The 15,607-nt window shown below is 39.5% G+C and overlaps 1 protein-coding gene across 1 annotated transcript; it reads right to left on the reverse strand.

Moving 5' to 3' along the window:
• Positions 1-2,381: 2,381 nt before the first annotated feature.
• LOC111331441 (uncharacterized) lies at positions 2,382-8,113 on the reverse strand. Its single transcript, XM_088753030.1, has 4 exons — positions 8,047-8,113; positions 7,328-7,527; positions 6,540-6,944; positions 2,382-5,613 (listed from the first exon to the last, which is right to left on the reverse strand). Exons 1-4 carry the CDS (start codon positions 8,068-8,070, stop codon positions 2,829-2,831), a joined length of 3,414 nt encoding a protein of 1,137 aa, XP_088609156.1. The 5' UTR covers positions 8,071-8,113; the 3' UTR covers positions 2,382-2,828.
• Positions 8,114-15,607: the final 7,494 nt, after the last annotated feature.

Raw genomic sequence — 15,607 nt, forward strand, 5'->3', positions numbered from 1 at the left:
AAAATTACAGACTCTGTATAATATAAGACCTCTCACTATTTTTTAGTCAAGGTTTTGTCACTTTAGGGACTACAGAGTATAGGTGAAGCTTAAGTGAACGAGTTACTATAAACAGAGGATCTCTGAGTTTTTTCTTTTATTTTTTTCAGAATATTTGTTTTCAATAAGGTGCATGTTACATTTCTTATGTTCATATAGAGTGATTTTTCAATTGAATATCGAGATTAATCAGGGTTTGCGTTGCCCTTATAGTACAACGCTTTGTGACTGGCTGAGAAAACCCGCTCACCCTCTAAACAAACTAACTCTTCAACGGATTTTCAAGCGCGACAGACTTTTTTGTTGGTCACAAGGAATTAAATGGTTTTCGTCTTTCGCGTACTCTTTATGCGATCGATGCACAGATGTATTAAGCAAACTAAAATTAAAGCACGGAATAGTTATGGAATAATAAATCCCTTATTCGATGGTTTGACAAGTACAACGAGTGGACATTTTCCTCATCGCTCGAATTTTTTCTCTCCCTTTTCGGGGCTCGGAAAAATACCGCGCAACTCGTAAATTATTTGCGCGTGATCTATTTCAACCATTTCATGAGATTTATTTACAGGAATGTTCGTCGATAGCGCAAAGGTTTACACGCAACTAGGTGGGGAACTTGTTGCTTGATCTCGAAAGAAGAGGGAGGGATAAATCCTGTCAGTGTTAAGGCGAGATGGATGAAACGGTTTACTCGGCAGGCAGCTATGTTCGAGTACAGTGCTGTCTTGAACGAATCTCACTAGCCTCACAGATGTTTTAATTTTGATGTCGATTCCATACCCGCCCTTCCCTTGCTTATCAAACTTACCTAGACGATGAATTTCCATCGGTCAAATGTTTTTCCTTTCCCGTTCGATTGTTTAGTTTACGCCAAAATTATGTGGCAATATAAGTGTGCCGATATTCTTTTTGATGAGTTTCGTAAGTATGTAACACCTAGATGTAACACTTTTCACTAACAACTTTTTCCTGGACCGTCGAATGTGTTGACAAACAAATCTTTTTCAGAATCAGCGAAACTCTAAAGATCAAACTTTTGCCTTACACTCGAAAAAAGTTTCCATACACATGCATTATCCAATGGCGAAAACTGACTACTAGTTCTGGGCACATAACGTAGTGGCAAGAAAACAAGGTGTACTGCATGTACCTGCAAGGGTTCAAATTCAAACCAAGTACGAATAACTAAACTGGTGAGGACCAATACTGCACTGACCAGAATATTTTACCAAAAGCCCGTGAAATAAATCCTGGCCTTTTAGCCTTGATTAGATCTTTAGATAAAGATTGGATCTGATCTCTCATTAATGCAGCCTCCCGCCTATGTTCCTGCAATAATTGTATCGTATCGTTTAAAACCTGTATGGTCTGACCTTCCGCCTTCCTTGCGAGGGTCATTTGCTCTAGAAGTTCCTCGTGCATTTTTGTGTTTGCTTTCCCCATCTCTCGGATCTCTTCATTGATAGCTTCAAGATCAGCTTTAAACTGTGCGTCTTTCTGATGAGACAGCAGCTTCATCGCTTGGATGGCTTCCTTAGCTTCTTTCTCCCTCTCGACACCTTTCAGTTGTGTTTTTACAGTTTTAATGATGAAAATTAGTTGACTTCATATTTAGAAGTGAGCCCAATGTAAGCCCTTTCCCATTAAGTGCTGAAGTGGTCGAAAGCACCTGGTTTCCTATTTTAAAAATGTGGTATGCTGTTGATGATTAGGCTGTTAAATCATTCATCAAAAATATTACAAAGCCAGCCTTTCCACAACAATCGTCGCGAAATTTGTCAGGGTTAGAGGTAAACAATAAAGTGCAATTTCCGAGAAACAACACAACAAAAAATTATAAGGGAAAACAATGGCTGATCTTGTAATTCTAAGAAAACTAACAAAGTCAGAATTAATTATGACTCGTTTTAAAGCATTCTTAGTGTTTCCAATAGTAATTGTGAGTCCAGTGTCTGTTATGGTGACCGAAAAGGGCATTCTTTAAACAATTGAAAAAGCTCCATGCAGTGGCATTGACTCAAGCAAATGAAGTTGCTCTGGCAGTACGTAGAAGCGTAGCAAGTCATAGAAATCTATTTTCTTTCCTTTTTGAACTCGTAAGCGGATTTAAACTAACATGAATGCATCAAAATATATCTGGATTCAGTTTTCGATATATTCACCCGTGAAAGGTGAATATTCTACAATGCATCGACGCCCAAGGGAGTCAGGTACGTGCATTGACAGGTATCTTATACGTCAAAAAAGACGCACGAAATGTACTGATGCGTGCTGAACTACGTTTGTTCTTCCCTTTATTTATTTTGTTTGCCACTTCCCCTTTTTACATTCTTATCTCACGAAATTCTCGATGTTGATGGCCATGACAGAAGTGACCCCTGATAAAAGATTCTCTAAATTCTTTATTTTCAGATATTATATATGACTATCAAAGAGTCTGGTTTTAGAGGAATCCGTTGCCTCGTTTTATTATGTTGGTATTAGAAAACCATAATAATGTATTAATTTGCCTATTATATAATATTTTATCCTTGATAAATGATACCTTGTCGTATCATAATCCTAAATTCGTTGCACAGTAAGTTTCCTCAGCTTCTTTGTTTTAATAGGAAAGTTGTTCTAAATTTCTTTTATAATGTAGTTTCCTTTTCTGAAGGAAATTAATAGTTAGTACTCATGATTGATACCAATAGCTTCACCTAATCTAGGGGAATGTTCTTAACAACTTTACTGAATAACTTCTTTTTGAAGCTCATGTAGAACCTTTCTAGGGGTTCGCCGAAAAGTTATTCTTTTCTCTCCCGCACTTCAGAACCACTACTGACTCGTAGCTTTGCATTCAGCTCAGAACTAAACGATTCTCGGCGAAGTTTACTCAGTTCACTTGAACCAACAGCAAACCGACTATAAGTCAGTGAGTTCGGATTTCCCAAAGCAGAATCGTCCCTGCCGATACTTTCCATCATCAGTGAATTACACTTCATTGTCAAACCTTGGGTGGGTTCTCGTCCTAGAGAGTTTGATCGGACCTTCTTCAACTTTCTTCGCGAAATCAGAGTATCGCCCTCGAGGGATAAGACTGACGACGTCTCTTCGGTTCCAAAAGACAGTTTTTTTGGACTAAAGGAATTTCTTCCGCCGAGTTGCCGTCTCAAAGAACTCAGTCCTTTCTTCCGTGGCTCACACCGCTTAACACCGCTGAACACAGGTGAAAGCTCGATCGCAGCTCCCTCTCTTTTGCCATCCTTAGCTTCATCAGTGACCTTGGTCTGGGTTTCTCTGGGTAGATCCATCAATTTAGAACTTCTTACTGCACTTGGTTCTTCCTTTACCGCTAAATGAGCCTCTAATTTGCATTTCTCAGGAATCTCTGATACTGCCGATTTTTTTCGAGACCGATAAGTCTCAGAGTTAACGTTACACTGCTGGGTGCTATCGAACGCTGTTACCTCACTGTTATCACGGATATCTGCTATCGTAGCTGATGAGCCTGCTTCCCCCTTTGTCACTGAATGAGTATTCAGTTGACGTTTCTCAACGGGTTCTGACGTCATGAAGTTTCTTTGGGAACCGCATTCCGCCGCATTCAGGCTACAATGCAAGGTGTAACCCTCGAGTTTATTACCGAACTCTGTTGCTTTACTAGTGTCTCGGGTATCTGCTACACAAGCAGATGGACTTGCCTCTACCTCAGCCACGGAGTGAACTCTCAGTTGGCTTTCCTCGGTGACCTCAGGTGTAACATAGCTTTCTCCAGACCTGCTTGCCTCAGCATTTACGCTACAGTGCAAGTTGTTACCCTTGAGGTTGCTACCAAACTCTTTTCCTTCACTAGTGTCTCGGGTGTGGGCTACCTCAACAGATTGACTTGCCTCCGCGTTTGCTGCTGAATGAGCCCTCGGTCGGCGTTTCTCAGCGAACTCAGATGTCAGCGAGTTTTTTCGAGACCCACACGGTTCAGCATTTACGCCACAGTACAAGGTGTTTCTCTTGATTTTGCTACCGAATTCTTTTACATCAGTAGTATCCAGGGTATCTGCTATCTCAGCAGATGGACTTACCTCCACTTTTACCACTGAATGAGCTCTTGGTCGACGTTTCCCAGTGAGCTCAGATGTCAGCGATTTTTTTCGAGACCCACACGGTTCAGTATTTACGCTGCAGTGTAAGGTGTTACTTTTGACGTTGCTACCAAACCCCGCTACTTTACTGGTGTCTCGAGTATCTGCCACCTCGGTTGATGAACTTGCTAACGCTGAGTGATGGTTTGGTGGATGTTTCTCGGTGAGCTCGGATGACATCAATTTTCTTCTAGATCTGCATGCCTCAGCATTTGCGCTACCTTGCAAGTTTTCATCCATGAAGTTGCTACCGACTTCTGCTCCTTTACTGGTTTCGCGGGAATCTGCTTTATTTGCAGAAGTTGTAGTTGTTGCAGAAAGTTGCACTCCCTTTTCCTTCCTAACATGCTCGCGTTTACCTTTAAATGGTTCATCGAGTGATTGCGATCGATCGTGACTAGAATCTTTCGAATGATGCGCTTCCTGCATGTTTTTCTTCAAAGAGACTGCTTTGACTGGTGTCTCATTTTCCAACGATGGAAACAGTGTCGCGCTTTCCCTAACTGTTGCTGTGTTTTCAAAGACTGTCTTCACCACACCTGTTTCGGAAAAACTGTTATATTTAGCCAGATTGCCCTCACCCGAAACGCTGAGCTCTTCCTTAACCTTTTCCCTTAATCCTCTCATCGAGTTGTTTAGCTTTCCCATTCCATGTAGCACTTTAGACCAGTCCTTCTTCAAGTATTTAGAGGACGTCATAAGAAGTCTGTCAAAAGTCTCCCCATTCAAGACACTGTGCTTTCTTCCACGTCTAATTAATGTCTTATCTTTCGAGGCAGTGTCATAAGTTTTCCATGTAGAGTTTTGGACTCTCTCTAAATCTCTTGCTATTGCTCTGGTCAAGGCAACCTCCTTTGCCCAGGTGGGACGTGAATACTTTCGAGACCGTCGACGAATGTCGCGAACCAACTCTAATTGTTTCGCAGTTTGGTAGCCATATTGCTCAACCTCTCTTTCCCTTCGAGTTTGCGCTTTATTTGAAAACATTCTCAAAGTATCTTTCAAGCCGCCTGTTAGATGAACACTTCTGCGCCTTTCATTCGCCTTAGATGAGGAACGTCTTCGCATCACATAGATTTCTGAGTTTCTCACGGTGCTTAAACTGGGTTGAGCCCCTGAAGTACCCCTAGTCCTTACTCTTTGGGTCCCGTTATGTATGCTACCGACGTGAACTTCGCACCAATCAGGAAAGGCTCCGTCCAAAACTTCTGAAGTCAGTCCCCCTCCGGAATTCTCAATGTTCGAGAGGTACTCATGTACACTGCAGAAGTTCGGCCGATCTACAGGGTCACTGAAGCATTTTTTCATGACAGACTCAATTTCTCCCGGCCAGATTTCCAGCGTAGGAAGGGTCATGCGATCCCGACAGAGAGCTTGTTTTAAAGTGATTCCCGTCAGCCATGACCATGGAACCTTTCTAGCCAATGTCTCCCACATTAGAGCGCCAAAACTGAAGCAAAAAAGTGAACAGAATAAGATAGCTCAATAAATATATTATCTGCTTGCCGTGTCACCCAACGTTCTAGTTTTCGTGTCATTTTCAAATTTTCTCCTGTTTGCACCCCCTTTATTACAACCACTATCAGAAAATGTAAAACACTATGGAGAAAACATTTTTCTCGAGTCTTAAGTAAGAAATCAATTGCATATGAAAAAATATATATATTGTTCCTCTTTCCTATTCAATCTTGCTTATCTAACTAAGTGTCATCCATTTTAAATAGCTTCACTGGCAATTGTCTTTAGCTTGGCAATGATACGCTAATGATAAAAAATTACAGACTCTGTATAATATAAGACCTCTCACTATTTTTTAGTCAAGGTGTTGTCACTTTCGGCACTACGGAGTATAGGTGAAGCTTAAGTGAATGGGTTACCATAATCAGCGGTTCTCTGAGTTTTTTTTTTCAGAATATTTGTTTTCAATAAGGTGCATGTTACATTTCTTATGTTCATATAGAGTTATTTTTCAATTGAATATCGAGATTAATAAGGGTTTGCGATGCCCTTATAGTACAACGCTTTGTGACTGGCTGAGAAAACCCGCTCACCCTCTAAACCAACCAAATTGAGCTTGGTCATGACTTGGCAACACCGGTCGCCCGCGTGTCCCGCTCCTCAAGCAGTTTCTTTTTTTTTTTTCCCTTGAGCCCTCATCGGCTATCTATGATTTCATCTTGCCGGCTCTTATTCACCCTTTTAATACTCTGGTTTAGGTTTTACTCAATTGAAGTGCGTTTATGCGTACAATTTGTAATTATTTTTCTAAACTTAAGAATAATCAGTTGGACAAGATAAAAACTAATCAATGAAAAGGCGCCCTTGCGTTGCATATCAAACCTCAAAAAGGTAAATCTGAATGCAAATTGAACCAACCTGTAAACATCGGAGGCTGTATACGTATCAGGTGGCTCGTGTAAGATTTGTTCGGGTGCCATCCAGTTCTTTTGTATCCGACAACATACGATCTCAGGTTTCATGTCTCCAACTTTCTGAGAAAACTCCAAGTTACCGATTTTTGCCCTAAGCTTCTCGTCGATGAAAACCGAAAATGAATTGAGAAATCCGTGAATTATGGAGAGGCTGTGAATATAAATCATTCCCTTGACTATATCCATTAAAATTTTAATTCTCTCAGGTAGGCTCATATTTACTTGGGTTTTGTGTAGCAGGTGGTTGAGTGATGCAAACTGAAAATGCTCCATTACCAGACAGAGATGATCTGGATTAGGATCTAAACATACTGCCAGAAGTTTTGCCAGGTGTGGATGTTGTAAACGGCTGTAGAGACAAAATAAAAAGTAAAAATCGTCAACTGATGTTACTTGTTATTTGTGTTCCCTGTTTGATAGTTTCCCGCCTTTAAGGTCACATGACTAGTGCACAACGACAATCGTTGTTGATTGAATGCGATTTCACAGGCATTCACTCGAAGTAACAAGATGTGAAGCAAGTCGAAGAAAATAAAGGTGAAAACCAAATAAGAGGAACTTTGGGCCTTACATTACCTTTGCACTTTTAGTTATCCCTAGGAAATTCCATCAACGACGTTAAATAATATCTATGGAATGGCTGACTGAAATTTTAATTTGGTTGTAAGCAAATATACGGGGGAATGAGCACATTTCCTCTACTTCCTTAGGACTAACGAGAAGAAATCTTACCGCAATATGTCCACTTCTCTCTTTACAAGTGTTCTACCACCCTCCTGTCCCTTAACATGTTTTACAGTCACGGGGGAATGTTTCCACAGTGCACTCTGTAGGGTCATGTGAGGCAGATCATCCAATACTTTACCATGGACGACTTTTAATTCGCTAGCGGTGATTTCAGGAAGAAAATTGGTCACAAGCTTCTTTTTAATCTGAATTCAGCAAAAAGTGACAAAATCAGTCCAGAACATAAAAGGACGTAGTAGTCTCAGGTCTATTAGTAAAATGAGCCTGTTTATCGGCAGTTCTGAGGTCAGCCTCTAAGCTCTAGCACAGCTCGATTAATAGCCAGTTGTCTGCCTCTCTCCCTTTCCCAAACTCCAGCTGGTCTTGTTTTACAATTTACCTTCTATTTGGTCCATTCCCTCTTTATAACTTTCCCGGTCCAGGCACCATAATATTCATTTACTCCTTTATTCATCTTTTCAGTATTATTTGTTTGTGTACTTATTCATTGATGAAAATAAAAAAAGATCACTCGGTGCGCACAAATTTACAGGTTTTGGAGCGAATAAAGTCGGAAACTTGGGTGACAACTGAATATCGATTTCGAATGAAAAATTACTAGCTTAGCGTTAGAGAGATAAATATTATGCCTTTAGTGCAAGAGACCTCGAAATCAAACTATTGCGAGACAGTAATTAAGAAAACAAAAGTATGCGTGTACTGACCTTCTTTTTGTCGACTTTTAACATATCGTGTCTCTTGTTGGAGATGTCCTCGTTCTTTAACAACTTTATGGACTCAAGAACTCTCCTGTTCTGCTTTCGTTGAGCGAACACAACTGGGCTTTCTTTGTGATCAAGAGAAATCGGTTTTAGTGTGTCTCCATATTGAAGCAATAGCTCTAAATATTTAACTTTACTTTTGGAATATGCCGCATTGACTGAGTGTAACCCCTCCTGTTAATGTTGTGCAGATGAGGAATGAGTAATATTTTTGCAGTATCTCGTCTAACTGGGTGAACTAAGATACCACTCAAGGATACGTTGTACGCATAAATTTGTTTTGTCGATGAAGAATAAAAGATGACGTTAGTATGGTGAATTTCGCACCATGTTCTACGTCTCAACAGAGGGTGTGTATTGATGTAAAATTGGATATTAATTCGTTCAGTGTGTGCAATTGTACTGGCTTCAGAGCAGAAAAATTAGAAATCATGGGGGAGAAACTAGCAAATACCCAAACTCTAATGACTCTAACTTGTCGTTTGCGACATCGGTTTACTGTGATTTTGATCAGCACTGAGTGTTTGAACGGCCCGTTCCCGATTTACCAGCGGGTTGGGAACGAATTCCCACTGGGTACGAATCGATAGAAAAGGTTTTAGAATCGTTACGTCTTCGTGATGTTGTTGGAAACCAAGATAACTTCTCTCAAGCTTACGAAACGTCCGTGAGTACGAAACGAGTACATGCCAAGCGAACAACGCTTCGAATTTGTTGTTAGAAACGAACAACGCTTTTTTGAATAGCGTTGTCGGAACAAAGAGCGCTTTAGTGATAAAGATTTCTCAAGTTTATTGCCTATTTACACCCCGTAAGTCACTTCTTTTAATTAAGTATTTGTTTCTTCGAGCAATTTTACTTTTTCCTTTTTTCGGGCGACATGACTTAGGTTCCGGGCGACATGACTCAGGTTCCGGGCGACATGACTTAGGTTCCGGGCGACATGACTCAGGTTCTGGGTAGCATGACTTCGGGCGAGATGACTCCCGGGCGACTTGACCGTAAAGCTCTTACACCCTAACATCTGTATGTAAGTTCTCCATGCTGTTCTCTATACATTTCTCATGGTACTCACATAGAAAATTTTTTCCCACAATCAAAAAGCTTCTTGGGTTTGCGATCATTTCCCATATTCTTATGACCGAAACACTTGATTCAGGGTTGATACTGGTGGGAAAAATATGATGCTTTTCACTTTTGGGTTATAAAGAGTTTTAATTTTACTTTACATTAAAATGAACAGCGGAGTGTGTAAGATTTATGAACCACTGACTAACCGATATGTTGGCCCTGTCACCTCACCAAAGGAGGAGTATAGTAGTGCAACCCATATTCAGGGAAATTACACTTTGGCTGTAGCTTTTGAATGTAAAAAAAAAGTTCTGTCAATCGTAAGATGCTACTCCGTGCAGGCAAAATTTTAAGTCTTACCTATTTGGGTCTGATCCACAATCTAGAAGAAATTTCATCCACCTCTGTATGTCTCTGCTTACGGCGTAAACCAAAGACGAGTTCCCAGGTTAATTGCATGCATATACATTTATTCCATCCTCTATAAGCCCCCTAGCTTTTCTCAATCTCCTCTATTGACATAAATCTATCAGGCGAGCTGAGATTACTACTTATAAGCTTGCATCTTAAGCAAAAAAAAAATAAGACAACATAGTAATTTCATTTTTTACTATGAAAAAATTATGCGCGCGCCTCCAAACTTAGATAATTATGATAGCCATTTTGTGACGTCACTTAATGGACCATAGAACAATTACAAATTGTCTCTTTTTATGATGAAATTTTCGCCAAATTCTATTCATAAAAAGCCCACATTTCTCCTTGAGATTCATTTTTTCGCTCCACTAACCGTCCTTTACTTTATAAAATACAATCAAACCTCTTTATCTCTAATCCACGGTCCCTTTTCAGAGTAATTTTGAAATGAGCGTCTAAAGTAATCCGGGACTTCTTTTTTTTCCTGTACTTCGCTCTGTGAATGGTCCAAAAACTTGCGCAACTCTCTCAACCAATCAGAGGCAAAACTTCTGATTGGCTGTTGTGATTACTTTGGTTTTGGTTTTACGACAGTCAATTAGAAAGCACTCTGACAAGTGATCGCCAATCAATTCCTTAACTCGCTTTCCTCTGTAAACGGTCATCCCTTCGCAGGGGCTCAGCCTCTCTAGAACTTCAATCCTTTGACCGATAACAGTGACTAGCATCTAATTTCTCCTTACAATATCACCACTGTATCACGCATTAAGGTCATGAGAGTAAAGGAAATGATCGTCGGGAAATATCTTAAATACATCGCATATGAAATATTTACGCAAAGGAACGTCACATACCTCTTTCAAAAGTAGATACCAATGCTTGCAAGGGTCAAGTGTGGCACTTGTAATCCTGCAAAGACTCTGCGTGGTTAAGTTAGCCGGTGGAAAGCCGCACGTCGAAAATCCGACTGCCTCTATGACTTCATTTCGAATGGTTTCAAAATCGAAAACATGATGCTTTTCGACATTTCGACATGAAAAATCTCGCCGAGGTTTAATATTATAATATTGGTAAGAATTTAACCAGGATACGAGGCCAAGTCGTGCGACCGCCACAGATTTTGTACCAAAACAATAACATCGTGTACCACGATCGCAAAGCGTGAACACTGATCGATCCACCAAGTGACGCAATACTGGAATTCGATACGGTTGTTATTCAGGTCGCACGGCACATAAAAATTGCGATATCTTTTGTCACTGTTTTATGGCAAACCAAGCGAAAGAATCATACCTAAATAATCGAAAGAGAGGCTTTTTCGAATACGGCGCCTCGCCGGTATTGCCTCTTTTGTGAAAAGGAAGGATCTTTGAAAGACTACGTGATTAAAAATGTCGTTATAAGGAAACAGGCAGAAACAGATAAAACGCAGTATTTTATGACCATTACGCGCACAACAAACTTCATTTCATTTCATGATTTTGATTTTCATCGCCAACAGATGACTCCGCGTTAACTCGCACGCAATCGCGTATCTCTCGTGGATTCATGGGCGCTAATCTGTATAATTACATTGCGGTGTAATTAATGTGATGACATCCACCCAACGCCTTCTTCCCCAAACCTCGGCATCAGTTTACGATGCCTGCTGAGAATTTTTTTCTTGAGCAAAGCTCGTCATGTTATTCTCATCATTTGTCAGCTTGATTTTGCATTGATATTATAATAAGAAATTCCGTCTTAGTCACTCGTACCTAAGCTTTCAAATAAGTTATAATTATCATCTCATTAAATCGAAATTTCCAGTCTAGTTTACCAGTTTCTGAAAATCTTTGTAATTGCCAAGGCAGTTTTCCCGATTGGTTTGGTCGGCGGGTTGCCCACAAATTTTCGCGCGACGAACGTGACAACAAGAATGATTGTCATTACAGATATGGACTGTAACGTCAGTGGTCAAACATTGAACGCGTTTTTAAATGATTATCAATAGGGTAATGAAGCGCAGTTTCCATATTTCGGTCAGATTTTATCGTGAAGTATTCAACGATCGGGAATTTTAAGAACATTCGAAGATCTTGTGCGTAAGTCACCCACATGCATGTTCGGTGGTTGGTTTTCCTCGTGTAATCGCAATCAATCACGTCGTAACCGCTTGAGAGTACACGTGGACTTATCCCTGACTTTTCATGACACGTAGACGTTTGGGTCCACCCCTCACATACAAGCTGTATATCACGGTATATTCCCACACTACGAGGGGGTGTGAATGTATATTTTTCGCAGCTAATAGTATTTTAAAAAGCAAAATAGTTCTCTATTTTCATTTTTGAGTTCTAACTGCTTTTATTGTAAGGATCAAATAATAGCTTCAACTTTCGCTAACAAGGCACGCAAATTTTCTTCCCTTTTTAGAGGCGTGTCCATTATTTTCCGGTTAAGATTTTGCATAACAACTTGTCGAAAATCTTAAGATCCAGAATGTAACCGGAAGAGTTTAAGTTTATTTGTAAAACGTTCTCGTTCCTGTAAGACGTCGCTGAAACTCTTCTGAAACATTCAGGGACTATGTTCGACGTGCTTGTGCCCAACTTAAAAATGTCGATACATTATGAAAAATTGGAACCGCTGGACGATTTTATAAGGCAAAGATGCTCTATTCATCCTCTACACTCTCACTTATTTGTCACCGAGGTTTTGTGGTGACATCAAAGAGGTCATTCAAATTTATAAGATTTTTACGTATATGTATTTTCGGGTATTTTCAGCAGTGGCAAGAATTACTTTCGCATGAAATAAAACGTTAAATATGAATGCTTTGTAAGCGCGAAAATATATCACACAAGAGATTATATGGTCAAGTTATTCTGGAGGATAACTGACAAACAATTTTAAAATTTTGAATTCTAAATCGTGCTGTAGGTTATTCAAGCTCTTGCGTCTGCAGCTCGTGAAAGTGTTGAAGACACTGGATTTATGCGCCGGAGACACGTATGGGTGAGGCTTTCTCACTTACAGCCGCGAGTTGGAATTTTCCTTGGTCAAGATTGAAGACAAAAGAAGCGGTAACTGAATGAAAAGGTTCACAACCGTGGTCCAAACTTAGAATACACGAGCGAATTTGGATTGATTCGTTGATCATGCGTAGGTGGAGTAAAGCTCAAAACATCTCAAAATATTCATGAAGACTATGACAGCCACGGAATATCTCAATAAAAAGGAAGTAAGAAGGTGTCCATTGAGTCCTTGAGCAGCGAGTCTCTTGGACCCTGAGAGCTGATGGGTTGCAACTTTGTCAACACTTCTGCTAAATTAAACAAATCTGATGACTTTCTAATAACTTAGGCTCCAACATTGTTTTATCAGGTGTGAGTGCTTCCGCAGTTTATCTAAACAAACGTTTAGGATGAACGATAAACTAGTCTTTAAACTACTGGCGTCGATGAAGACCAAACTGTCGTAGTTGGAATCTGCAACAGACTAATCATTGCTTTATAATCAAGCTCGGACAAAAAGGTATTTGGGAGTTGGTTGTTACAGGAACATAGGGTTTTCATGTTTTAGTCAGTTTTGAGATGACTTTCAGTTTTTTTTCCGCTAAAAAGGTTTATTTTCGCTTTAATTTTTAAAAAACAATTAGGATTTTCCTTGGTGTCCTTTTCGTGTAAGCGTCCCCAATTCACCTTAGAAGGATCCTATTTTTCGAAGGTTTTACGGTTTCGAGTGGTTGAATTTGTATTCTGGTTGTCTGGTTTTGATGAGACCGTGCTTATACATTTCCAATCGTCATGATGTATTTTTCAGGCCCTATTTTCTACTACTACACAAGTAGAGTTCATTACTGCGAGGATCGCTTTCATACATTTCATGAAATCGCAAATACACATCTATGATTTTCATATATCCTAATTCATCGATTTATCCCTTCGACGGGTTTAATACGAACCAACATAATGACCAGCTCCCAGTTGGCTTGTTCGCTCAGTTGATAGAGCACTGCACAGGTATCGCAAAGGTCATGGGTTCAAATCCCGCACGGGCCTGAATTTTCTTTAGGCCCTATTTTCCACCACTACATACGTAAGGTTCATTACTGCGAGGATCGCTTTCGTACATATCATTATATTCATACGATTTACTGCACGAGAGAACAGTTAAATTCCTCAGTTAATGGCAATTTATGATCCGAATACTCTTCTATAGATCTCACTGACGACAAAGTTTAGGACACCGAAATGTCCGCGCAATCAGGAAGTGTGAATAAATGATAAATAAATATCTTTAGTCGGGAGGCAACCTCAACCTTTGGTGATTTTCAGGCTGGTTCTGAGTAGAAATTACAAATATACAGTAGTTTAAAATTTGTTAAAAGCTACAAGAGCGTGCAATAACAGTGAAGTCCTAAGATAGAGTTGACATTGAGTTCTTCGCCCCTAGGATCCGTGAGTAGAACGAGAAAAAACGGACGGGAGAAGGAAGAGACCGTCCACATTTAGCAATTATAAGCAAAGATTAAAATTTCTCTTGAAGTGTGAAGTGTGAAGTGTGAAGTGTGAGGAATTCGTTGTCTCCTCGATTCAGATCTCCTGGGGTGGGGGGAGGGGGGGGCCGAGGGGGAAGAGGGAGTTAATCTTCATGGTTGGGGAGACGTTTCTGCTGATTTTTAATTCAAATTTTTTCTGTATTTTTGATACGAATTATAATTTACATTTATTCTTTTATTGACGATGTAAAATGAAACGTGTTATTAGGAACTCTAGCACTTGTTATTCATTAGTTTCAAACAATACCTCGATCCCAAAATTAAAAGTCCAAACATCGTTGCCAACGGCTTGCGTTTTTTAAATTTCAGGCAGTTTGACGGCTGATGGTTTTACCCCATTAACGTGCTCTTCTTTCACTTTTCTTACATTGTTTGTGGGTTTCATGTATTTCTTTGTAAGCAAACGAATATTCCTTCTTTTTTAGTATCAAATGAGCGTTGTCTGTTCAAAACCGTTCAAACGTTTGCAGCTTTTGACGGGTTTACCTCCGACTTGAGTGCTCATGAGGTGGGGCCGTAAAGGTAATTAGGCAGCCTTAGACAAAATAAATTCAGATTTGTAAACTCTGGAGGCCATTATTTCTAGCAAGAAATAAAGGCAATGAAGAAAGAAAACTACCCCATACATTGAAGTTGAATACTGGTCTGATGAATGAGATCAATATTCAAAGGGAACTGAGTATTTTTGATTATCTGAGAAGATGGAAGATCAAGTTACAAATGTCTTGAAACTCAGATCTGCTTCTTCCGCCTTTACCGGACATAAAAAAGGGAAGGGACAATAATAATAATAAAAAAAAAAAATAAAAAAAAAAATGGCCACCAGGAAAATTTAAAAAAAAAAAAGGTGTAGAGTCCGGAGAGACTAGAGATTTTGTCCAAAGATAACGTCATGCAACTTGAGTCTGTGAACCTAAGATCAATTACACTTTACCAGTTTTCCTTCATTAATGTAAGTCAATATAAGAAAATATGATGAAAGAAAAAAAGACCTCCGAGATATGATTGTCATTCGTTCAATAGCTACATCTTAGATCTATAATTGTACTTTCCTTCTTACAAATTAAGGTGAAAAAAAAATGGTAAGTGGCTTTCTATTGAAAGAAGAACTTCTGAAAGACAAACGCCTGACTTGATTGACATTTTTGATGATGAAATCAATTTATTTTGTCATTTTGTAAATAAACATCCTGAATTAAACAACCAAATAATGAGTAAAAAATCTCACGTATATAATTTCTAAAATAAGATTTTTTTTTTTTTTTTTTTTTTTTTACTAAGACCAATGAAAAGAAGCGGATTGAAATGGGATCCTTGGATTCGTATATTCTCGCTTTGCGGTTAGGATATCACTGCTAAGACATCAAGTCATGTCATTTCAGGATCAGCATGATTGTAATTATTAACCGGAAAGCCAGCCTGCTGGATACATACGATATAGATTAAGGAATAATTCTGCTTTAATAAAAGATCGAG

Source organism: Stylophora pistillata, chromosome 3 (genome assembly GCF_964205215.1).
Source record: "Stylophora pistillata chromosome 3, jaStyPist1.2, whole genome shotgun sequence".
Taxonomy (NCBI): domain Eukaryota; kingdom Metazoa; phylum Cnidaria; class Anthozoa; order Scleractinia; family Pocilloporidae; genus Stylophora; species Stylophora pistillata.

What these genes read in the sequence shown, in the direction of transcription:
- LOC111331441 (XM_088753030.1), bottom strand. Translation starts at nt 8,070, where the DNA reads ATGTTAAAAGTCGACAAAAAGAAG. An exon ending in TAAAAGTCGACAAAAAGAAG is followed by an intron (nt 7,528 to 8,046) that starts GTCAGTACACGC and finishes TGCTGAATTCAG; the next exon opens with ATTAAAAAGAAGCTTGTGAC. An exon ending in AGAGAAGTGGACATATTGCG is followed by an intron (nt 6,945 to 7,327) that starts GTAAGATTTCTT and finishes TTGTCTCTACAG; the next exon opens with CCGTTTACAACATCCACACC.